Source organism: Aplysia californica, unplaced genomic scaffold, assembly GCF_000002075.1.
Source record: "Aplysia californica isolate F4 #8 unplaced genomic scaffold, AplCal3.0 scaffold00601, whole genome shotgun sequence".
Lineage (NCBI taxonomy): Eukaryota > Metazoa > Mollusca > Gastropoda > Aplysiida > Aplysiidae > Aplysia > Aplysia californica.
In genome coordinates, this window is record NW_004797871.1 from 68654 (window position 1) to 93527 (window position 24874).

At 39.5% G+C, this 24874-nt stretch overlaps 1 protein-coding gene across 1 annotated transcript in view; it reads right to left on the reverse strand.

Moving 5' to 3' along the window:
• LOC101853881 (Bardet-Biedl syndrome 2 protein homolog) overlaps window positions 1-24874 on the reverse strand; it is a 30336-nt gene that overhangs the window by 1757 nt on the left and 3705 nt on the right. The window contains exons 2-22 of the mRNA XM_005107402.2: window positions 24066-24245; window positions 20476-20685; window positions 19920-20045; window positions 18733-18795; window positions 17913-17990; window positions 17303-17407; window positions 16517-16603; window positions 15754-15831; window positions 15294-15363; window positions 14501-14598; window positions 13000-13179; window positions 11168-11359; window positions 10198-10254; window positions 9336-9369; window positions 8218-8281; window positions 7634-7741; window positions 6000-6126; window positions 4149-4277; window positions 2776-2913; window positions 1868-1980; window positions 297-445 (exon numbers count right to left, since the gene is read on the reverse strand). Of these exons, the coding sequence (XP_005107459.1) occupies window positions 297-445; window positions 1868-1980; window positions 2776-2913; window positions 4149-4277; window positions 6000-6126; window positions 7634-7741; window positions 8218-8281; window positions 9336-9369; window positions 10198-10254; window positions 11168-11359; window positions 13000-13179; window positions 14501-14598; window positions 15294-15363; window positions 15754-15831; window positions 16517-16603; window positions 17303-17407; window positions 17913-17990; window positions 18733-18795; window positions 19920-20045; window positions 20476-20685; window positions 24066-24182 (2323 nt within the window). The 5' untranslated portion in view covers window positions 24183-24245. The remainder of the gene's footprint in view (window positions 1-296; window positions 446-1867; window positions 1981-2775; window positions 2914-4148; window positions 4278-5999; window positions 6127-7633; window positions 7742-8217; window positions 8282-9335; window positions 9370-10197; window positions 10255-11167; window positions 11360-12999; window positions 13180-14500; window positions 14599-15293; window positions 15364-15753; window positions 15832-16516; window positions 16604-17302; window positions 17408-17912; window positions 17991-18732; window positions 18796-19919; window positions 20046-20475; window positions 20686-24065; window positions 24246-24874) is intronic.

Sequence of the window (24874 nt, forward strand, 5' to 3'; positions counted from 1 at the left end):
CTATTAATATACAGTGTTTTATGTGCTGTAAATTGTAAAACCTTTTAAAAAAACAACAACTCAAAACAGCAACATCATGTGACGGTCCCCAGTCCAATATTAACACAGAGAGGAACTGTTTTATAGAGAAAGTACCTGTATAGAAATACTAATTTTAGTAATGGGTATTGACTATTGGGGACGAAATGTAGACCCAAATATCATGAAGTAAGCAAAAATCAGCCTATGGGAGGGGGGGGGGGGGGAGAAATGTATGGCACTTTGTAGAAAGAAGAGAGTAGAGAAGATGGACTGACCTCTGACCCGTCCAGCCTTCTGTATGATCTGGTTGACCTGTTTGAGGCACGCCACCAGCTCCTGGTGGTTGTTGCAGCGGATGTTGTAGCCCGCGATGAGGTCACGGTTGAGGTCATACAGCTCCATGTAGCCCTTACGCATACTGCGCCTGCACAACAGGTAGCGAAAAAACAACCAATGCATTTCAATAGGAACAAATAGGACAACAGAAGAATGGAAGAGAAAAAAAGGAAGAAAAAGACCATACTAAAGCGCAGATCAACTACCTGTTCCATTAAAAGAGCGGAATCTTATTCCATGTGGCCCAAAAAGTCTCTCTGACGTGAAGGAGGATAATGAGAGATGTTGTTGTATGTCCATTGGAGGACTTAATGTCTTCCCTGGGGAAACAGCAACTCAAATCAGACGGAGCAGACATTCTGTAACAAATGCCCACTTATCTCAAACCGGAGGACGAAACAAAAAATGGGCAGCCCCCGTAAGTGGTAAAGAGTTCAACTTTTTTTAAAAGATGCAAGTTCGATTCCTGGCTCCATGAGACAGGATGATGTATCCTTTGGAAAAACATTTTACCTTGTTTTTCTCAGGTCACCTTACCACAATGGGGAACTTGGCAATAAGCAGGGACAGATTATTTGACAATTTATCTTCCATGAAAGATAAAGATAACTGAGTAGCAGGCTGCAATGTTGTTGTAAGTCCACTGGAGGACAAAAAATGTAAAGGCTGGCCAAGGGAGATTTTGTGAAGTTGTGCGAGTCTTTGGGGGGGGGGGGGGGGTGTTGTTGTGAAAGCAGCGGTTGTTGAGGGGGGGGGGGGGGGATATTAGACTATAAACAGGCACACTAATCCTAATTTGTAACATGAAATTGGGTGCCACAAGCTTAGACACAATGTTAACTAACTAACACTATCCATTCTTTTGTCTATCAATAACCTATTAACAAAACCTCTTAACTCAGATATTACACTATATTTGCTTAGTCACATTGCCCAGGTTTTCATTTTCTGAAAAGAGAATCATAAAACGTGTTTTACTAGTGACGGACTGTAAATGGTTGAAAATGTTTTACCCTCCCCCCCCTCCCCCCTTCCCCTCCCCCTCAAATCAACATTATTGGGCAGACTGACAAAGATAATTGATAAAACGCCTTTCCCACTTTGACCACAAACTCTCATCTTTCATGTGCAACTTGGGAGAAAGCCCAGCCAGTACACAACAGATGCTAATCGTCTTTCTGATTGCTGTCAAAACTAATCAACACAAAAGATACTCTTTTGTGAACTCAGTACACCAGTGTCTGGGGTCCACCTTCTAAATGATCGGATCTAAACTATGCCGATGAGAGCGTTAAAAAAAAGGACTCAGTACAACTTCATACTCAGCTACTACATGTCACATACAAAATGTAATTGAAACTACAAACTGGGAAATAACCAACCCCTCCCCCCCCCCCCCCCAAAAAAAGTTTTTTTAAAATGTACCATTATCAATCTCGGAGAGTATTATTCCTTTTCTCCTCTACAGCTGAAAAAAACAACAGGAGGTCAAAAGTGACAAATGACTCACATGTCTCCCATGATCCTGGCATCCTCTGCTCTGACCACCATACTGCGGATCAGGTTGGAGTGGTCAGCCATCTCAGCAGTCAGTTTGCTCCGCACCTTATGGAACTCATCCACCTGCATGAGTGAACGAAGAAAAGGAAAGAGGAAAAAAAATTGTCAGCTGAGAGCCAGGATTGAAGATGTCCATTTCAAACAAAATGTGCCGTGAACAGTAAAAGTGACGCAAAATTTAAATGACATTCCTTCATTTCCATAAATATCAACTATTCGCTATGTAGCTTTGCCACAATTAGAGTTCCCCATCTGTCTATGCCAAAGCATTTCCAGGGTAGAGCTACACGTAGCCATAAAAGTCTGTTCTTTTCAGTACGAGGAATTTGGACAAAGTGATCACTAGCTCTCACCAAACAAAATACCAAAGGTGGTAAAGATGATGGGTTTTAAAAAAAACATGCTTTTTACCCTGTGGGATGTCAGTTGCAATGTCTAGTATCCAAAGCTCTATCTAACATAATGAAAACTTGTTATCAATGGACGCATCAGAACTCAATGGGTATAATAAGATTCTTATATCCCAGAAAAAGAGGTTTGGGACACGTAAGTATGACAGGAAAACTCAAAGGGAAGAAAAGCTAAGGATGCTAGTGCATACATTTCATAAACAGCCTGAACACCTGGTCCACTTTCAACACAATGAACAACTCAATCATGAGGGCCTTGAATGAAAGAGTAGGAATAAAAACATAAACACAAAAATCTTCCCTAGACAAGACACTTGATGATGATGATGATGCTATCCCCTGTATACTCAGCCAGGGTTGGTCCCGAGAGGCCAAGTCGAATCAGTCTGCCTCCTTTCTGATCTAAATTGTGTCAATGGAGGTGAAAAGGATTTGTAAGCACTTTTACCTTGACCAAGATTTGCCTGAGAGTCTCTGTCTCCACAGGGAAGTCTGCTGTGGTCTGAAGGTCTTCAATGTTGAGGAACTGAGCCAAAGACTGGATCACATCCCCGGCTAAGTCCATGTCATCCGTCTGAATCACAACCTGAAAGCAAAAGTAAAGGATATCACACTGTGACTTGATACCTACAAAAGAGATGTGACAGCTTTTGTAATGAGAAAGAGAAAAAGAGAGACAGAGAGCAAGAGAGAAAGAGAGGGGGAGAGAAAGACATACACAGGGAAAGACATAGAAACAGACAGACAGACAGACAGACAGACAGAAGTGTGTATGTCACATATGTGTGTGTGAGTGTGTGTGAGTGTGTGTGTGTGTGTGTGTGTGTGTGTGTGTGTGTGTGTGTGTGTGTGTGAGTGTGTGTGTGTGTGAGTGTGTGCATGTGTGTGTGTGTGAGTGTGTTTGTGTTTGTGAGTGTGTGCATGTGTGTGTATGTATGTGTATGTATGTGTGTGTGTGTGTGTGTGTGTGTGTGTGTGTCTTTGTGTGTCTTTGTGTGTGGGTGTGTGATAGTGTTTCTATGTACAAAGAATATTCACCACAAGTCAACACAACCAGGATGAATATTTTTTCTGAAATCACTAAAATCTATCATTGTCATTGTATTTTACAGTTTGAATAAGAAAAAGATATCTTAATTAAACACATCTTTTGAGATTCAGGGTTGCCAAGCACACCACGTCCAAATGAAGGTCAGAACAGACACAAGACTGCTGACTCACAAGAACATCATTTTTTACAATTTAACCAAAACATCACCCAATAATACATCAGTCTCTGTTTTATTAACAGAATGGTTTTAAAAATCCAAAACAATTGAACAAGGAGATAAGAATACTCGACAAAAAGACCATGACCAGTGAGAAATTGAGGAACAGGATTTTGGGGGGACTTTAGAAGGACAGTTGGCAGCTCTGATTCAACCTCTTAATTACGCACCACTCAAAAAGCAGCGAATGTTGAGGGAACTTTGTGGCGTAACTAGACTAAAGTGACACACTACATTGATTGACATTATATCAAGCAGTACTCAAAAACAGCAGATAACTTGGCATGTATAGCATTTGTGAAAATCATGCGAAGCCCAGCTTTATTTCACATGTTTATCTCTCCATTAGGTTTTTTTAAAGAAGTTTTTATAGAAACAGATGTAGCTGAATAAAAGATGTAGCTGAATAAAAGATTCAACTGTCAATTCCTCTGATTTTATCAAATTCATTCTTGGAATTGAACGCCACACTTTATGGTTAGTATAGTTACAATAACGAAAAGAGTTGGCTTCAGCAAGGCTGGGGGTCCTCTCTGTAAGAAGACGGACATACCTGACCTGCCTGTGACATCTTCAGGACCAGAGGGCCGGACCCTCGGAGAGACATAAAGGTGAAGAGGAGGTCGCCCTCCACAGTCAAGTCATCCAGGAGCAGGAAGTTCTGGTTAATCCACATCAGCATCTGTGACATGAGAGAGAGAGAGTGTGTAAGAGAGAGAGAGAGAGAGAGAGAGAGAGAGAGAGAGAGAGAGAGAGAGAGAGAGAGAGAGAGAGAGAGAGACAGATAATGAGTTCTTCTTCTTCTTCCTCATTCTCGATGACAGCAGCTAGACAGTCAGTCTGATGTCGCGCACAAACTGTGCAGTCTGCTTCAAATCTAAAGATAATGAGTGAAACAGATAACACTTTGCAGTCACACAGCTAGCAGTACAAAATACCCCATCTGGTCACCCAGCCAGGAGAGTGACTGCAACAGACTTCTTGGGCTTGGTTTAAAACTATGCCAGGTGACCGGAACGGATAATTTTCTGTCGCATTATTGCGCCCAGTGACCACAAAGTGTTAATAGAAGGTCATACAAGTATTCATTTCTAATAGTGATAATTGTCAGCTCATAATGTTGCTGCTCAGTGGCGACAAGGCTTGTACAGTGTCCACATGCGTTTTAACCATTCCTGTACAGCTACAGAAAATTTATCAGCGGGACAATAAAGTATTATCTTATCTTATCTTACCTTATCTTATCTTATAATATGATAGTGATCAAAATATGATGATAGTAAGACAAAGTTGTAAGATAACATAGCAAAAGGGGGAAAAAAACTCGGCTTCTTATGATTCCATTATAAGTTATATAACCTCATAATTCCTCACAAATCAGCTAACTAATCCTGTCACTTCTCGGGAGACCAAACTGTGGATATTTTAGGAAAAGAGAAGGGTGGGGGAAATAATGTCAAATTCTCCGCAACAGAAAATAAGCTAAGCTACTTTAATTTTACCATAAATAGAATAACAAAAGGAAAGGGTCTTGAAATATCTTCCAGAATTACATGCTTCACAGATCTGGCTGGAAAACTACTTGATACAAGGAAAATTCTCAGAGTGAGAGATAACAAGGGATTATAGAAGAAACAACACTTTTGATCCGCTCTATGAAGATGATAGTTCCGTTTAAATATTGTAGGCCAGCTGTTCACACACGCAAAGTCCAGTCGCATGTACTCTAGAAATATTTCATCAAAATTCAAATTCTACATGTTGAAAAAATCAAACAAAGATTAAAATTTAATTTGAGTACAATTTTTAAAAGAATGAAATATTTTCTCTCCTGAAAAATTGTGCTTTCTGGGCAAACAACTGAACAGCTTGCTGAAAATATGGAATAGATTTGATGTCCCAACTCAGTAAGTTGGTTATTTACAAGACTGAACTTCCAAATCTAACATTCCTCTCTCAAAGGGCTGAGTGAAAAGGGTGGAGAGCTTTGAAAACAAGGATAGTGGATAGGACTGGGGTTATCTTTTAGTGGTGCCAAGTCAAATCAGCAAACGTAGAACATCTGGATACAGGATCAGTATATATGGTTGCGAGGGTGGTAAAGTGACATAACTGTAAGTTGTCAGAATTACACAGTCAAGAGGTAAAACATTAAAAATGTGAAAGAACACTCAATGGGGGCCTTCCTTAAGTAAGCACAAACAACAATGTGGGTGGTTGGCAGGTGCTCTGGTGTGGTTTGCTCCTTCTTTCCTATCAAACAACTATTGTCTTTATCTCTCCTTCTTCTTTTTATGTTTGTTGCTCTCTTGTAACACTTCTAATCTTCGGCACTTATATGACCTAATTGTGTTGCAAGTGCCATAAAACGCTTACTAAAAGAAAAAGCACAAACAATACTCACCCTTTGTGGTCTCTCATTGAGGGTAAAGGTCACAGAGCTGCGAGGTTCGGGGACTTCTTCCGTCATGAGGCTGTACATGGAGAACCGGGGCAGGGTCCTGGTCAGCTCAAACACGTGGAACTGGTTGCTGCGAGTCAGACAACATGCGCGGGTGGTTGGCAGGTGCTCTTGTGTGGTTTGCTTCTTCTTACTTATCAAGCATCTATCATCCTTATTTCCTCTCCTTCTTTTTTGTGCTTGTTACTCTCTTGTAGTACCTCTAATCTTCAGCACTAATAGGAGACTTTATTGTGTTGCAAGTGTAGTAAAACTCTTACTGAAACTAAAGCAAACAGGCAATTGCACAGGTTTAACAACCCTTTCAAAATTGTCAGGTTCTTTTTTTAATAGGCAGGACCTAAAAAAAATTACATTAATCTCTGACAGGATCAAGCCAAGAGGGTGAGGATTTGAACCATCATCACCAACACCACAGTGGCCAAAGAGGTTCGCCCACTCATTTCTGTCCCCTCATCCTCGAAGCATCACTCACTATGATTTCAACAGAGTGGCCAAAACCCGGGGAGACGCATTACTTTTCCCGTTGTCACTTTTATGTCCTCAAACAGAGCTGTTCAACATCGAGTTCAGCGCTGACCAAAACCCCCGCTTTTGAAACGACCTATTTGTGTCTAATACGTCATTACAGTCAAACAAAAGAAGTCAAACAACAAATGCTGCAACTGAAAGTCACATAAGCTCCACCTTGCATAGGAAAAAGTGATCCCTTGATAAACTTGATGAAACCACACGCAAACCTCAGCTCATTGAAAACAATTCTTGGAAATAACAGGCAATAATTTTCATTTACAAGGGAAAACAAATCTCTTGACTAAGGGTCTTGCCCACAACAACAGGTAAAACAGAGGGTAACTTCATCATGATGGGAGCCAAAGGCTCTTTTTATGAATACAGCATGGTTAAGATTCAGCATGACAGTAACCAAAGATCTACTCCATTTGTACAGCATTGCTAAGATTCACCATAAGAGTAACCATAAGCCTATTGAAGGACAGCATTGCTAACATTCATCCTGACCATTGGCATAAGTCTTCTCTATATGTACATGAATGATGAGGTTCATTATAGCAGCAGCTAATAGGTTAGGATATACATACAACATTGCAAACATCCATTATATGAAAAGCTATATTCATCATAACAATCACCATAAGCTTAGTGTATACATACACATACACTGACTGTTCGTGAATTTATATTGCATTGTATATTTTTAGTGAACACATTTTCAACCTCACTGCGAGACTGTTTTTCTGGTATAAAATTTTACACATATGCATTATATTATATGTACAATACTTTGTTTTACGTACACATTTGTGTCGATTAATTTTTAAGATGTGATGTCTTTTTCATTGTAATGCGCATTGAGCATCTTTTAGGAAATGGAAATGCGCAGTATAAATGCTATTTATTATTATGATTATATAACATTGCAGATACCCATCATATAAATAGCTCTATTTATCATAGCAGTAGCCACATGCCCCCTGTATTTGTACAAAATTGCTAAAAGTTCCAACAAAACGTTGGGATCAGTAAAAACACACAATTATATACATGATAAAACTAACCTGTTCTTCTGCCCAATCATAGCCTTAATATGTAGATCAACTGGAACATCTTTGGGAGGGACAATCGGTACCTTCAGACAGCTGCTGATGGTCTGCCCGTTAGGATGTCTGTTCCGTATTAGTGAGAAGAAAGAGTCAGGATGGGATCATATAAGAACGATACATGTACAAGGTGGAGTCAAAAAGTAATGCAAGTTGTTCCCCATTTTGCATAATTTAGCACCAAATTTTATGACCATTCACATACTATTCTGTTTCTACTGATTGCGAAGTTTAAAAAAAATTAAAATCCACTGATCACAGTCACCTCTTTTACCTTGTGAGAGAGGAAAAAATGGCAGCCATTGAAAAAGATTTGACTAGGAACTCCTAGAAGAAAACATTACTTCAGTCAAACATGGCATGGAAATCAGTCAAAAGGGTGGAGACATTTTCTTTGCATTATATAAAGAGTACAAATTGAGCAGCATTGCTGGAAAAGAAAGCGAAAAAATAATTGTCGTAGGGGACTTGTGTGTAAGATAATAACTTCCGCAACATCTTCCTCCCATTCCCACTTACTCTTAAGCTATGATTCTACTCACACAACATGGCTTTCTCCTTCAAAAATTCCTTCAGCAAAGATCAACACAGCTCTGATGATTGTGTCTGGCGAAAAATACAAAAAAAGAGTATAAGCCACGATGCATCAGTTTAACAACTTACATAGAACTTCAGTATTTCCAAGATTTCTTGTTCTCATTCCTGGATTCAGAAACTTACTACTTTCTGTATAAAATTAAGATGTTCGATGTGATTGTATTGTAGCTCTCTGCTAGTCGGCACAGTACCTAACACTAGCCAAATTTCATTTCGCACATACAGACAAAACACTGAAAAGACGTAGGAGGAGTAGACCAGACAACAACACCCACCAACCACATACAACAGTGTTGAAAATAACAAATCACTAACAGAATGGCAACAAAATAGTAAAACATTTTGAAATAAAAATCTCCAAACAAATACCACTTAAACTGAATACTTTTAATTCAAAAACAGTGGTAAACCAATAGAAAATTAAATCCACACTGTTTTTTTATTCTGAAGTCAAGCAGATGCATAACAAGGAAAGTGTTAGACTGGATCCCACAGTGTAAAAGACCCAGGGGAAGACCACCTGGAACCTGGAGAATAGTCACAGAAATAGATGTACAGAAAAGTGGGAAGATATGGAATGACATCAAGTGGCTAGCCCAGGATAGGAAAAGGTGGAAAGTGTTTGTTCGTGGCCTATATCTTGATCCAGGGTAAGAAAGGCAATGATGATGATGATGATGAGCAACCTCTATACTAAAAACTTGACTAAACCTAAGAAAATCCAGCAGTTTTGAAGATTTCAGTTTAAGTGGACTCTACTATATATGTCTTATCTTTCATCAATACAGTGCCCAAACCACCTCTTTGAACAGCTCCTCCACTCCTTGAAAGTCTTACAGTTTTAACGGGATGCTAAACTCATACCGGAAGTATGACTACTTAACTTACGGTGAGACTCCAGCATATGCCATTTTGAAAAGTGACTCATGACGAAGCCTAACATAGAGTAGTTGATTATCGTCATCTTTTGAAAGACAAACGAATAAGAATAATAACAAAACCTCCAAGACAAACACATGAGACTCTGGTATTTACAGTGAGGACAAAGATAACAGCGACTCACCATTTGTGGTGCTGATGATGAGCTCAACATGAGGCTGGGGAAAGACAAGCGACACTCTAGGTTCTCTTAATATATAACTCATATCAACCAGAATGACACACATTAAGTCATTACCACCAACCCCAAGCACAAGTTTTGTTTGTTTTTTAACTCAGATTTTATTCTATAAAACACATCTGAAAGCCCCAGCAGTTGGATCGTTAGTGATCTTTTGTCAGTATGTCAGTGTTTTAGCACCTGTAAAATGGCTGCTTGCACTGTATGCTTCTCGTGAATTTGAGATTGTTTCAGACTGCTATCAAGTATTCTGGGGTAATAACATAGATAATAAAGCACATAGAGCTTACTGTTGAGCCCGAATTTGTACTGTACAAATGTTATATTTATTTTATCATTTATTATTATTATTATCTCAGGCTCACAATAATTTCAGTTATACGCTGGAGGCACAGAATTTAGGTGGATAGTCACAAAGGGCATCCTTGAATTAGACATGAAGTCCCTAACTAAAAAAACAGTAGCAGTCAGCAAATAGATATTTGTAAGATTGTTTGTGTTATGTGTTACGGCGTTTTATCAAATTATGTAACACTGGCAAATGGATGTAAGTGTGTGTGTGTGTGTGTGTGTGTGTGTGTGTGTGTGTGTGTGTGTGTGTGTGTGTGTGTGTGTGAGAGCGTGTGTGTGTATGTGTGTGTATGTGTGTGCGTATGTGTTTGTGTGCATGTGTGTGCATGTGTGTGCATGTGAATATGTAAAGAATAGCCTCAAAGTGCTATTTTATCTAACAAAAATGAAAGACAAGCTGAAAGCCAGCAAGAACTCCCACAGACATACAGATACAACATAGCTACTGACTTACTGGTCTCGTCTCATCCCCTGTGTTTACGGTCAAAGTTGTCTGAAGCTGAGTGTTCGCCTGAAAGAAAACAAATCAAAGAAATAAAACAAAAAAACGTAACTCACTCGCACCTGAGCCTTAGTCTAGCTGTCTTCTCTTCCTTTTCTTTTCTTTTTAAGTTAAAGAGAAACTCGCACAGCTGCTGTTATAAAAAAAACATGTTTACCTTTGTTTAACCCCACCTTAGAAGATTAGATAGAAAAAAAATATTCTGAAATACACTCGGGTGAGGATAATTCAAACACGTCAGTGATTGACAAATGCGTTTGATACACATACATAATAATTCTGGTTTACTGATAAAAACAAAGTATGAAAGAGTAACTAGTTTAGGAATGACAAATTGTACGAGCTATCCAAGATTTCAAGTTTTCCATGTTCGTGTTATCTGTGCACGACTGTGCTTATTTTATTCATGACTCAAATGACATGATTTACAGACACTTATATAGACGTACATATGAATACGTAATACGAACACACACACATACCTCTTGGCAGATCTGTTTTGTTACGAGTAAATAAACTGTTTTTCGCCAGACACAGAAATAAAGATTTTTCCAGTTCATTATTTTGAAACTTGAACCTGCAAACTTATTCACTTTGACATGTAACTTTAAAAAATACATTTGTAAGTATAACACTATTATACACAGTAATTAGACAATCCAAAAATGTTGTATTGCAATCACAGATTAGACAAGACAAGACAAGACAAGGCAAAAACAAAGACAAGAAAAGACAAGATAGGGCAAAACAAGAAAAACGTTCAAAAATACAAAACAAAGCCAGGCTATTTCGACTACTTCGTGTAAGACTTCACCATATGCCGTTCTGAAAATTGACGTATGACAGGATCTCACACTGAGCAGCTGTTCCAAATGGAAATAAATCAAAATCGCAAGCAGCAGTCATCTTGTGCATGACTCACCGGGATCATGCCGACAGGGGACGCCTTGTACTCCCCTAAACTACCGCCCAGCTTGAGATTCTGCATCCCTCCTCCCGCACTCTGGGACATCCCACCGGGCCCCATGGAGTGGCCTGCAAGAGCCGAGGAGCCACCCATGTTCGGCCCGTCGATGCCACCGCCACTTGCGTCAAAGCCACTGGTAGCTCCAGGCTGATGAGAGAGAATACAGTAAGTGGAGACAGACCATTGTGGAATGTAATTGAAACTGTACCAAGACAGCCGCCCTTTGTCGAGGAGAGAAGAGGTTTCTTTTGGACAGGTGGACGTCTTGGACAGTGTCTTTATGAACCAAACAAAAATGCAAGCCGGGAAGTAAGAAGTGGGTGTTTGTACAGACGATTGTCTTGAACACGTGGTCATTAGAGCAGGTTGGACTGCAGATGTCGGTACCTCAGCATGAGGGGTGTGCAAATATAACTGTCTTATTCTAAAAGAGTCATTATAAACTGTGCATACAAAAGTACAAACGAATAATAAATAATAATAAAAGGTGTATTTTCATACGTGCATAAGATTATGCAAACAGGCATACTATTATGAAAGTTTCAGCTTTGTTTTGATATGTGTTTTACAACGCCCGCAACTGCACAAGGTTACATGTGGATCAACAAAATAGATTTTTTTGAGAAAGTGATAGTAATGCAAATGCCTGACCACAACAAAATACAATGATGTAAAATAAGACTGAAAGCTTTGAAACATTCACATTTCTTCTAAAAAATTTTCCAGGTGTCAAATTTTTAAGCCGACATCATGTTTCACTTTCTTTCAGAAGACATTTTCAAAGGAAATAATGTAAGTGCTTGACATGACGATGAAGCAGCGTAAAAAAACCCACAGTCGGTTTCTAGATGTTCTATTATTAGATTCAAGTCAGAATATAACATCACACTGACACATACATTATAATTAGAAGTTTAATTTCTGTTCTTTAGATATGAACAAAGTATAGCTGAACTAATTCCACATTTCATTTGCTGTCAGTTCTTCTTCTTCCTCTCCATTGCATCACACTTGAAGTTCAGTATCTACCAGATAATGGGATGTCCTGCCAAATTCTTCTGTTGGCGCATACAGTTTCTCCTGTAGTGGTAATGGGATTGGCCTCGTTCCCTATCTCAGGGCCCTGTGTGTCTTGCTCTGCAGTAGGATGTGTTCCACAGTTTGTTCTGTTTATCCACATTGGTATTTTGAGGATAGTCCAGCCGTCAATTAACACTTTCCACCCACACACTTGCGGTACATCAGTACTACACCTGTATCTCGGCAATAATACCCCAACCATTATTAAAATTTCAGCATGCTGAGAAAATTAAGAGTGATGATCGCATGTTCACCAAAAAAGGAATTAAAATCGGAGCTCAGAAAACATTAGATCTAGCTCATTCATCAACCGAATTCTAATCATGGCGTAAGAGTCAAACAGTACTTATTATAGGTGTACTCGGCATTTTTCACACAAAAAATGACTGTATACAATATGATTTTCGACCTCAAAGGTCACACAAACCATTCAGAAAAGAAATTTAACTTTAACAAGTGCGCATGTCAAAAAAAGAGATCATTTAGTTAAAACGTTTTTGTTGCTACATCAGACTGTCCCTGATTGGTGTCTCGCGGAGAAAAGGGACGGCTTCTTACCATGGCCGATCAGGTCCGGAGGGGGGGGGGGGGGGGGGGGGGGCAAAGTGTTAAATCACGATGCTTCTGTGCTATGAGATTGGTTAACAAATCATTGAGTAAGTACATCTCTCCTATCCGACCTGTACAAACCACTACAAGACACACACCTGCAGACCACCCATGCCAGGAAACGGCACATTCCCTGGACCTCCTCCACCTGGGCCCAGCCTTCCTCCTCCTCCGCCACCACCAGGTTGACCTCCGTATGACGCTGCCAGACCCGCAGCACCACCTGTCATGGCCACCTTGGAGTTTTCCGCATAGTTTTTCAGTTCCAGCATCAGGTTCTGGGGAATAATAAACAAAACAGCATTCACTTTAATGTGAGGCACTGAAGTTGTCTTTGCTCCCTTTTCTCAAGTCTTTATTTTTCATTGTACATATTTGCTATTTTTCTGCAAGTTTTCCTGTCTTGTAACTTTTCCTGTTTCACAATATAGTTTGCTGTTTTTCCTCCATTGTAAAAAAAATGTTCATGTATATTTTCCTATTTCAGTGAACATTTGGCAATTTTTATGTAAGTTTTCCTAAAACCATATATATGAGGCATGCTGACAAAATGAGCTACTTCTCGCAATCCACAAATTGAAACATTGGCCAAAAATCGACAGTAGTGTCAAATTTGTAGAATTTCTATTGATGTTGTATTCTTAAATTTTTAACTAAAACCTGTCTTTTATTATTTTATACTTATAAATAGTAAAAGTTTCACCTATAAGCGTGAAGTATCTATTTCCTTAAGGCTTGAATCCGAGAAGTAACTCATTTTGTCAGCATGCTTCACATATAGCTTGTCTATTATCCTGTAAATGTTGCTATTTTTTATTGTCATTTTAGTTCTACCATTTTCCCAGATATTCCACAGTTTTGAAGGAAGTTATATTCTTTTCCTGAAAGTTGCCTTATTTTCCTGGAAAAGTAGCAATTTTCCTGGGAGTGCTGCTATGATTCTCTTCATGACTGATTTAACTCATTAAATAATGCTGTTGATGTCAAATTAGGTGATGTGAAAAGAAACTGTTTTTTTATTTATCTAACACCACATTGACTTTTGGAGATTGTATCTTATCTAATGCAATGCAGTACCAAAGTCACTGAACTTAAACATAAGAGTGGACAAGTACTTAAGAGAAATCAGGGGGTGTAAAGTCCAAAAAAGTGTTGATAGGCTAGCAATTTTGACAAAGACGGTATATTTTCTCTTAATGTTATGGACAGTGGGAGGAACGAAAACAAGACATAAAAATGTACAAAAGTATGCCTAAGATCAGGTTAAGCATTAAAAATATAGTATTCCTTTCCTTCTGAAGATTTCTCACAGATTAGATTCATAATCAAATTTTTATTATATTTCCTAATTAATTTAATTAAAAGGTCTTTGGTTTGACTTGGAGATTACTTCAGATCAATGAGACAAATTCAAAAGATGCCAAATATGACATTCTAAAACTGGAAAGAAGTAAAAGAAAGGAATGCCCTAAGCACCCTCAAAACACCCGCAGCTTACATACTCCTTCAGCTAATGTCTGGGTCAGTAAGCGACAAGTCAGAATCAGCATCCAAATGACTTAAAATTTCCTGACTTCAGCTGGACTGTTTTGAACCTACCTGCTTTCTCTGACTCAGCTCTCGGATCGTGTCCTGCTCAACATTGGAGTCCATGAGGCTGCTGCCTGGCCCGCCGCTGGCTGGATTATAGCCCCTGACTGCACAAGATAAAACAAGAATTTTAAAAACCCTATATTCACTCCTCAGAAACTATTTTCAGCTTTACAGTGGAAAGATCTTAATGCACATTTGTACTTACATTGCCACATAAACACTATCTGACTTAGATGTAGCCATCTTTTCCAACACACAAGAAATTTGCGTAATATCATTAAGATTGTGATAAATCATTTCTTTTTATGTTTCTGAAGTAAAAGAGATGTCAAAGAAATAACATTCTCTATTCATGTTATTTCCTTTAGGTTTTCACACCCATTCTGGGGGAACTGACAGCTTAGTATCCTGCTGGACTACAATGTTGTTGACCTAGAATTGAATCCCCAAGTGATGTTTAGAGTCACTCAAAGATTAATTCAAGTTTATAGAAACAAAGATGTAACAAAATAATACAGATGAGATCAGATTTATGAAGAGTTTAGACAAAATAAGATGTGATGAGAAGAGATGAAGTTAAACAAGATTAACTTCCAAACAAGACAACAAGAAAAAACTTTGAAAAAAACATTGAAAATGACAGTGACAGTCTTCTTTCTAAGGACACCAGAATATCTGCAAAAAAGCAACTGCACCAGGCGGCAAAGGTCTGAAACCAGGAATGCACATAGAAAAATTACAAGATTTGGAGCAAACTTATAGAAATCAGCCTAGACTGCGACAATTAACAAAACTCTACCTTCTCCCTCTATAGACACACACAACAGCTGTTCTCCAGGGGAGGTGTTTGAGTCCAGGCGATAGTCAGCCTGAAAAGAACCAAAAAATGTCACAATTGTAAAGTGGGCTGTCTTGCTATTGTGTCATATAACATACAATCCTCCTTTTTTTCATTTCTAGTGGCATCTGTTGTAGACCCATAAGAATATTGAACCAAACCTGTGTTATCACCAGACTCACTTTTAACAGACATCTCAAGCAAATGTAGAGTTAAGAAGAAACAACCTCACAAATGTGGAAAAAGTCAAAGGGAGGAAGAGACAATTCATTTAGCCCCCTCCCACCTCCACCCACACACATTCCCCCTCCACACACACACATACACTCCTCTACCCCCATCCCCCCCCCACCCCACCCCACTCCAAACACATCCCACCCTCACATCCCACCCCCATGCCCCCACCCCCTCTCATTCTTACCTGTACGATTCCAGCAACTGAATGATTAAAGTTGTCCTTGAAGATCACCTCACCTGTCCTGTCGCTCCGAGCATCAATCTGAAAAGAAGAAGGGAAAAGCACTCTGGCTGAAAATTCCATATACTCACTGGTAGGAGAAATAACAGTATGTCCATTGTGTTCCTAAAGCAACTTAAAGAAAATACTGACAAGCAAACTCAGTGAACCCCCCAACAAAACTATCAGACCTCAGCTTATCCAAAGCTCCAGCCTGCTGAAAGTTTGAAACAATTTTTTCATACCCCTCCCAAACTGTACACCAACACAGAACAGGAAAGGTCATTCTATGCAGAAATGCTGTGACCTACAAAAGCAGAATATGAACATGTAGACCCATGCCTCAGGCATGTACACATTTTGTGGCATGGACATTTGCAACTTAAACAACTAGAGAGCACGAGAAGCTGTTGTTGTGAAACTCGTCACCTTCATTCAATAATTGCCAAAGCCACTTTTGGGGCAATCTGAGCTATGGCCACATCTAGATAATTTGATTAGTTCCCCTGATTTCAGTCAAAAGTTGTTTTAAACTTTTGAATTTTAATAAAACCAAAAAACTGTTTTTTAAAAACTAGGTGTGTCGTGTCTGTTTTGTTAGTGCAAAAATTTTTGTTATTTTTCTCAAATCGCCAAAATATGACTAAGGCCAATGAGAGTGACAAACTGTAGAAAGAAATACATGACCACTTGAATGTTCCTGGGATAAATAAAAGACTATCTGTACCTTTCCATTGCTCCAGCCAGTGATCAACTCAGGCACGCCATCGCTGTCTAAATCATAGCCATGAATGGACACAGCTTGGTTTTTCGACTGAAAATGTAAAGACAACACATAAATCAATTTCTTTTCCATGGTCCTGATATCATATGTTGAATGAATGATTGTAAATGTTTTACACAGCCCTTCAATAGGATCTAGACCATGTAGGAGGCACACAGCTTCAAGCCCATCTGTAAGGTTCAAACCAGACCAAGTGGGATACCTCATCCCTTCAGACAAATAAAGATAATGAAATAACTTTCCCTGGTAGGAATTGAACTCATATCTTTTACACACAACGGCACATAGCATAACCATAGCACGTAAGACACAAGTGGTACCATATGTTTAATATCCTGATAAATACATACGTGCAGCACAGAATGAAAATCTCACTTTGATTACATTATTTGCACATGATACATACAATGCATGAAAGGCAAATGTAGGAAAGTTTTTTTCTTTCGGCAAATCAAGGATTAATACTGGTGAGCCCTATGAATGAACACATACAGTAGAATTCTCTTAACTCCTCTGTAAGTGAAGCTGCATCTTCATCAAGGGATGGCAGATCTTGAAGCTTAACTTTAACTTTCCCCGACTATGAGTGCTACTCAGTAGAGTGCTTGATTACAAACAGAGCACACCTAGGCTGATAAACTAATAATACACAAAATGGTTAACTCGGGGATTTTCCCCTCACCTTACAACATGAACTGATAAACTATTACACACAGCAGGTTAACATACCTTGATTCTCCAATATCTTGAAGTTTTGTCGTAGACCCCAACAGTTCCATTCCCCAACGAATAACCAAACCTTGTGCCCAGCATGGGACAGACATTGGTGATTACCTGGGGAAATAACAGCATTCAACGTCGGCACAATCAACCATAGTAGCAGCAACAGTAGCAGTCGCAGAAAAGCACTAACAAGATCATCAATTCTCCCCCAAACATTGCCTATAAACTGTTATCTACATCCTCTTTCATTTGCAATTGCAAACATTGCTCTGGGGTTTTTTTCTGTCTCTTTGACTTATTCAAAAAAAGTTCTCAATAGTGTTTAGATAAATATTTGTTGCATATATCTTTTTAAAGTACTTGATGGGGTGCAGCTATTTTTTGCAAAACCAGACCTTTACGCAAGTGACCATAATGAAAGAGAGTTGGACAGAAGATATTGTAAGCACAAAGAAAGGCAGTCATTTTTCTCATGAGAGGTATTGGCACATTGATGACATCAGTGAGGTAGTGGCACTCTCAGTTGGTGAGGCAGCAGATCATTTACATCTTTCGTTTGGCTCAAGCTACGAGTTCTTAGTAAAGATCACAAAAACAAGAAAGATCTCAGGCGTACCTCTGTCTCCGTCATTTCCGCAATAATTTCGTCCTCTCTAAAGACACGGATGTCAAAATCTTCCGAGCCAACAATCAGCTGAAATATAAACATTAATCTTAAGCAAGACCAAAGCAAGTAATCTCAATGATAATGATAATGACTTATCCGTGAATGATGGTAACTGCAAACAGACTGCAATATTGTATGTTCCTCAAGGGTGTGAAGAAGCCTGCCAAAGGCGTTAATGTGAAGCAGCCAGTGCTTTCAGAGGGACAACCAACTACAAATAAGTACTTGTTGTGATATTTTTTTTGTACATCGACATTTATGCAGAATGAGTAGTACTATACATGAAGCAAGTATTTGCATGTGCTCAACATTCTTTGATCCCTTTCAGAGTCGTATAAGAAAAATGCAATTACAATTTCATTTCTTGAGTTTAGTTAAAATTTCACACAGACAAAGGCAAAAGTTTTGATTAAATCCACAAAATAAAAAATAGCCATCTAGGAAAAAAAACCATTGCTTGCAAATCCCATGAAAAAAAGCAAAACAGAATATTTGACATATTATCAGTTTCAAATATCATTATTCATACAGTCTCCCCATACGTATAGGCACTCATCTAAAGTTACAATATATGGGTCAATCATAGCATCTAAAACATCATATTACAATTTGTGTGCCATTCTCTTTCCTCTCTTTTGACAAAAATAGGGTTTATTTTCTTTTCCTACAAAATTAAGAAAAAAACCAAAACAATCTCTTTTGATAATTGTAGTGAAATGGACATTAACATAGTTCTTCTTCAACAATATTGATAAAAAGCACAATATACCTCATTTTGGCCTTTGTTGCTGAAGTCAAGCAAGCAAATGCTCTGCACATTGTCACCAGTCACCTGAAAAGTAGCAATACCATAACTCTTTATCTCGTAGGGAGGGGGTAAACGCACTATGCTGGGCCCTCTTTTAGTAAAAAAATCTAAAAATGACATATATGTCACTAAACTGGTAATTAAATCAATAAAAGTGAACCTATTTTGATAGGCCGTCATCTAATGAATGATATCTCAGAAAAAGAGATCTGCTGTCTGCAACAGAAAAAAAGGAATTTGCCGTCAAAGTCGTGGTAAAGGAATGTGCCCGAGCCGCAGCCTGCTGCTCACCGGCACGGCGGTTCCGGAGATAAGTAGTAGGTGCCTGAGTTAGCGTATAACTTTGCTATTTAGAGCATCATGTCCAAGCTGCATGCAGGGATCTAATAGTTGTCGAACACAAGACAGTTTCTCATTATGAAATCAGTCTGCTCCAACTTGAAAAACTTTACTTTAAGCAAAACTTCTTCACACAATTTCCAAATTAACCTCCTGCAATTACCTATCACTACTGACTACCACTTCAACAGCTCTTATTCTATTGATATCAACAGAAAAATGAATTTCAAACTCACAGGTGTACTACAAAAAGAACATTTTGCTGAAAGAAACGATCCCAGCCAGAACAGAATTAGTACCAAAAATAGCAACAACAAATCAAATTTCATCAAGTCTGATATAAGTTGCCAGATGTATGTATATTGTATCCTATAACAGTCGGAATGGTGCTGTGAAATCATTGAAAGTTGAAAAGAAAATATTTTACAAGAGATTTACCTACATCCAAGAAGACCTAAAGGTTTCGATGAATTATCAGTGTGAGCTTACAGAATCAACATGACTTTTATTGCTTGAAGCTGGAAAATTGTTACCCGTTTTTCTTTTAAACTGGACTGAAACTACCTGAGGGTAATTCCTATTCTTGTAGCCAGGAAATAAAAGAACAGCTTCATTCAAAAAGCACTTTTTCTATATCATTCCATTTTCTGTAAGATAAGCTATCCCAGGCTGTCTCTCTGAGTCCAACACCTTGTAAAGTGATTCCCTCTGTCCAACAAAACCCCAGTCAGACACAGAGCCAAATTTGTCATTCTTAAGACGTAAACCTAGAGTAAGAGAATCTTAGAAAAGTTGAACGATTCACTTACAGTCCAGAAACTGTCCTCTCCTTCACTGTTGTACCCTTGTATAGAACAATTGCCACCGACAACAGCAAGAGGGGTCTCAATGCTTCCCAACATTCCAATGGTAATAGCATTAGCTCCATCAGGGCTCTGCAGGTAAGCAAAGAAATATAAGTAGTAACAGCTGAAAGTCTATTATGTTAAATTCAACTTCAATGCAGTTAACATTGTGGGGAAATGGTCTAAAATTTTATCCTAACGTTATATATGAATAAGAAATGTGACTCTCATATACATACATTTCTTAGGTATCAAAATATCCACAAATGAACACAATCTAATATAATAATCCGTACAGTCATTTTCTGCTTCTCCTTCTAACTATTTCTTTATTGACTGACTGAATGAAATAAACTCATCTTGCAAACAAGGTAACCAGCAGCAACAACTGACAAAGGTATGTTAACAAAAAACGCAATTTATTAGCCATGATTTTATCGACTTAGCATAAACGTTCTTGAAAAATTGTAGGGGTGCAAAAATAACAAAAATATGAGAACATGAAAAAAACAATTCTCACGTCTTTGTAAAACAAGTCCCTGTTATTGTTGATGTCGTATGCCAAAACATTGGTGGGGGTCCCCACTACCAGTAGGTCTCCCTCACAATTCAAATCCAACTGGCCTGACGCCAACGATGTGATCTGCTGATTGATGTTCAGCAGACTGATGTCGGAGCCTGTTCCCGAGCCAGAGTCTATCTGTTTTGTGTGTGGACTGTGAACCAGGACCTGTTGAAGAAAAGAACAGAGTATCAGATTTTGTGCCTTTCGTTCTCTTTGTTGCTATTTCTGCTCCTCTACCTGAAGTAGCTGCTTACTTACTGACTTATTTGGTTGGGGAATAGGCATCATTGCAGGCGGCACAATGTTATAGCTGCTCCTCCCTCCTCTCCAGGATCCAAGTACGGGTCTGCCTGCTGATTGTGCCAGTTAACAATAGGTAGGATATTCTTCTGGCTTTTCCATGCAGGTTGCTGTCCCTCCCCGACCCTCTAGAGACACTAGCTTCCCTTAGTCTATCCATTGTGTGTGAAGTAGTGCCCTCATCCTCTCTGTGGTCATTGAACCATGCTGTCAATGCTGCCATGACTGTTGGTGGATCTAAATGCATGGTGCCGTCAATCTCAGCCTGGCTGGCAAGCTTATCACCCCTGCATGACCAGGGCTAAAGATCCATACAATCCTTGTGAGTCTGCTGCTTTGTATAGCCTGCCACCAGTCTGCATACATCTTGTGTTTCTTCACTTTTTTAATTGTAATCATCGAGTCGGTGACGAGGACAGCAGACTGGTACTCCGTCATCTTAATCCAGTTAAGGTCTTCAGTGATGGCTTTCATCTCCATGAACACGCTGGACATGGTTATACTAGTGACGACTGACAGCTCTCTCTGTATGACCCCATTTACACGGGCGCAGAAAGCCCATCCAGATTTGACTCCACGCTGTGCTGATCCATCAGTGAAGATGACTACGTCGCCCTGTTCACTGTTCTCCTCTATCAGCATCTCTATCTCGGCATTGGCTGCTCCTTCTGGCAACTCACGACATTCTCTGCCTAAGTTTGCTACCACTCAAATATACAGCCCAAGTGTGTCAGTGACACTGACCCATGTGCTGCCCCCTCGTATGTCTTGCAATTCACAGCATTTAGCCAAAGTCATCACTGCCTCATTCATTCATTCAGTCCCTCTAAGCAGACGCGTGCGTACAGTTCTTCCCACTTTTTCATGCAGTGGGTGCAGATGATCAGCGCTGACTCTCAAATACGCTTTCACCTGAGCAATCTTGTGACGTTCTACCATGGCTGAAGTAGCTGGTTCCAAGTTAGTGCTTTACTTAAATAACTTGAATGTAGACCTGGGGTCCTAGGAAGATGGAGAGCTCCAAGATTCCTCGCCCCTCTTCATAAAGGTCCATTTCAGTGTGAGCAGGCTGATTGTTTCCACCATCAGCTGGTTGTTGTAGCGTCTGATGGGGTCACGCAGGCTGCTCCTCCTGCCTTCACCAATCTGTACTCCTTTCTCAATCACAATCTCCTTCATGAATGATTCCTCTTCCTGGCTGCTGGTAAGGTGATCTCAGACAAGAGCTAAAGCTTTCGTGTTAGTATTATGAAAAAGTAAGGAAAGGTAGGAGAGTTTGTCACTCATAGTAATACACAAAGACATCTTAAAGAGGAACATGATTTCCACATACATCACCTTCAAAACCTGATAACAGAGGGCAGAAGATCAAAGAAAAGGGAGTGGGGTTTCGTTTTTGGTTGTTGTTGGGTTGTTGTTTTTTTGGGGGGGGGTTGGGGGGGGGATAGCTCATTTGTCAATGTCCGACGATGACCAATAGGGGGAAATTTCTCCAACGAAACCGAAGAATTTGAAGAATTAAGGTTAACATTGACTTGTGGCTTCTGCCATAGCCGATGAGACCAATTCTGACAGAAAAAAGTTGGCAACATTTTGAAAATTTGAAGAGAGAAAGGGTAGTTGGTAGTGCTGTGCAATTTTGAGGAAACAAAAATTAATCGAAGCTACGAAGCGTGAGCTCACTATTCATGCTATTCGAATACATCCGTCAAATGTTTTTTTCTTGTATATGATAGGCCTAGACGTAACTTCCGCTATTCAACATTCACTAACTATTCACAGCTCCGTCAAATGATTTTTTCTTATATACGACAAGCTCAGCTCTAACTTTCGCTATTCGATGCGCCACCGAATTGTTTTTTCTTATATAAGATAAGCCCAGATCTAACTTCCGCTATTCAAAGCGCTGTCGAATTGCTTTTTTTATATACAATAAGCCCAGACCTAACTTTCCCTATTCACATCGCTGTCGAATGTTTTTTTTCTTATATGCACTATGCCCTGATCTAACTTCCGTTATTCAAAGTGCCATCGAATTGTTATACGATAACTCTTTATCTCCAGCAAGCTACTCCCAGCGGCACGCGAACGGAACTGTTGTACCGATGAGCCGAGCGGCTCGGGCACATTCCTTTACAACAACTTTTTTCCGCAATTGCCAAAAACAGGTTTCTCTTACCGGAAGTTCATTCATTAGATGAAGTACTATCATAACAGGTTCGCTAGTTTCGATTTAATGACCCATTTAGTGACGTTTTCGTCCTTTTTAAATTTAGTACCAAAAAAGTGGCTTTACCATCAGAGATAGAGAGATATGCCCAGACCCAACTTCCGCTATTCAAAGAGCTGTCAAATGATTTTTTCTTCTATATGATAAGACCATCACTTTCACAGCGCCAGTCACTGAGCATGCGTGTGTTGTTGTTGCAGACAGTGCAGCGAAATGACATGACGTCACCGTTCATAGCGCTTCGAATTTCGAATAACCTAGGGGAAGGGGAGCTTATTGTGACAAGTAACTGCCCTTGCTTGAGCTATGGTGTGATGAGCGATTATAAGGGATATTCTCTAGAGGTCTCTAGAGGAATATTTTATATCTCTCGTTGGCTCCTCCAATCACTCTGTCTCGTAACCATCAAAGAAAGAACATTTCTGTATATTTATCTCAATAACTTTAGATATAATGTGCTCCAATTTTACCACGTTTGAGAAAAATGAGATGAAAATCCAGTATCTGTTTAAAAATTTTTTAATCCCACGGCATTCGAATTGCTCTGCCATGCTTCAAATAACTGTGAATAGTGCAAAAATCATGAATGTCCAATAGCAAAGTCGAATGGGTACAGTCCTAGTAGTTGGAGGCTAAGCGAAGCCTCAAGACAAAGGTACTGGAAGGAAAAGACATAGCAACAAAGGCACACATGCCAGCCAAAATAAGAACGAAAACAAGACCAAAAATAGCAGACCATCTTTCCTTTTCATGCATAAATGCATTGGAACCAGGATTTTCTGGCACATATAGGCCTAATTAGTCTCATACTCCATTGTCATGGGACTTGAGAAATGTGCATCAATACAGCAAAAACACATCCTCTGTTGTGAAAGAGCTCAGTGCATCTTAATAGATGTCAATCCTCTCTTTCTCGAGTTTGTCTTGGAGTGGGTCAAATGGTAATTGCGCATCTCCCATAAAATGCCTAAGAAAGCTCACTAGCAACAACATAAAGAGCAATGAGAAAACTTACCTTTCCTGCTGTAGTAGCACATGTGAGTGCTGGATGCCTGCCATCATATCGCCCCACTGCAACAGCCCTGGGAGTCACACGATGGTTGAGTTTTAAAGTGAAGATAGGAACAAGCATTGCTGTAGACTGTCAACTCTTAAGTTCCTCCAGTAAGAGCAGCTAAGACTTTTCAGTGTCTGGCTGTGAATGGGAAAAATATTAATACAGTCAAACCTGCCATAACAGAATCCTGCCCAAGACAGAAAACTGTATGCCCCTTGATAAATTCTTCTACATAACTCTACAATACATTTGAGTTGGAAACCTTCACAGCTCAGAAAACAGACAGAGAAACCCCTTCCCTGTTGACTGTTTTGACCTTTTTAAGACCAAAAAAGTTTTCTCCCTTCAGCCCTGATTTAACAAATATCACGATTTAAGTTTGATTCGACCAGCTCTGGCCTTTATACCATATGCCACCATGCAAGAAAATGGGGAAGGGGTGTGATTTGGGAGATGGCTGTTATCCCACAAATGTGAGCCCTGAACTGTGAAGGTAGTCAGGGTAGTGTGGGTCTTCAAAGTGCTGAAGTGACCCACCAGCATGGAACCCTGGTAGCCAGAGCTATGAAATGTAACCACTGCTTGCTGCCCTGATTGTAGAGCCAGCCAAGAAAAAAGTTCCTTGATTCCTTGCTACATGCAGGGAAGGGATGGCTTGTTGATTGTGGTTACTACTTTGACGGGTGGGGTACAGGGGGGAAACAAAGGAGAAGTTCAATCATTTCCGTTTTTAATTGGCTAACCAGTGGCCATTATGAGATGCAAAC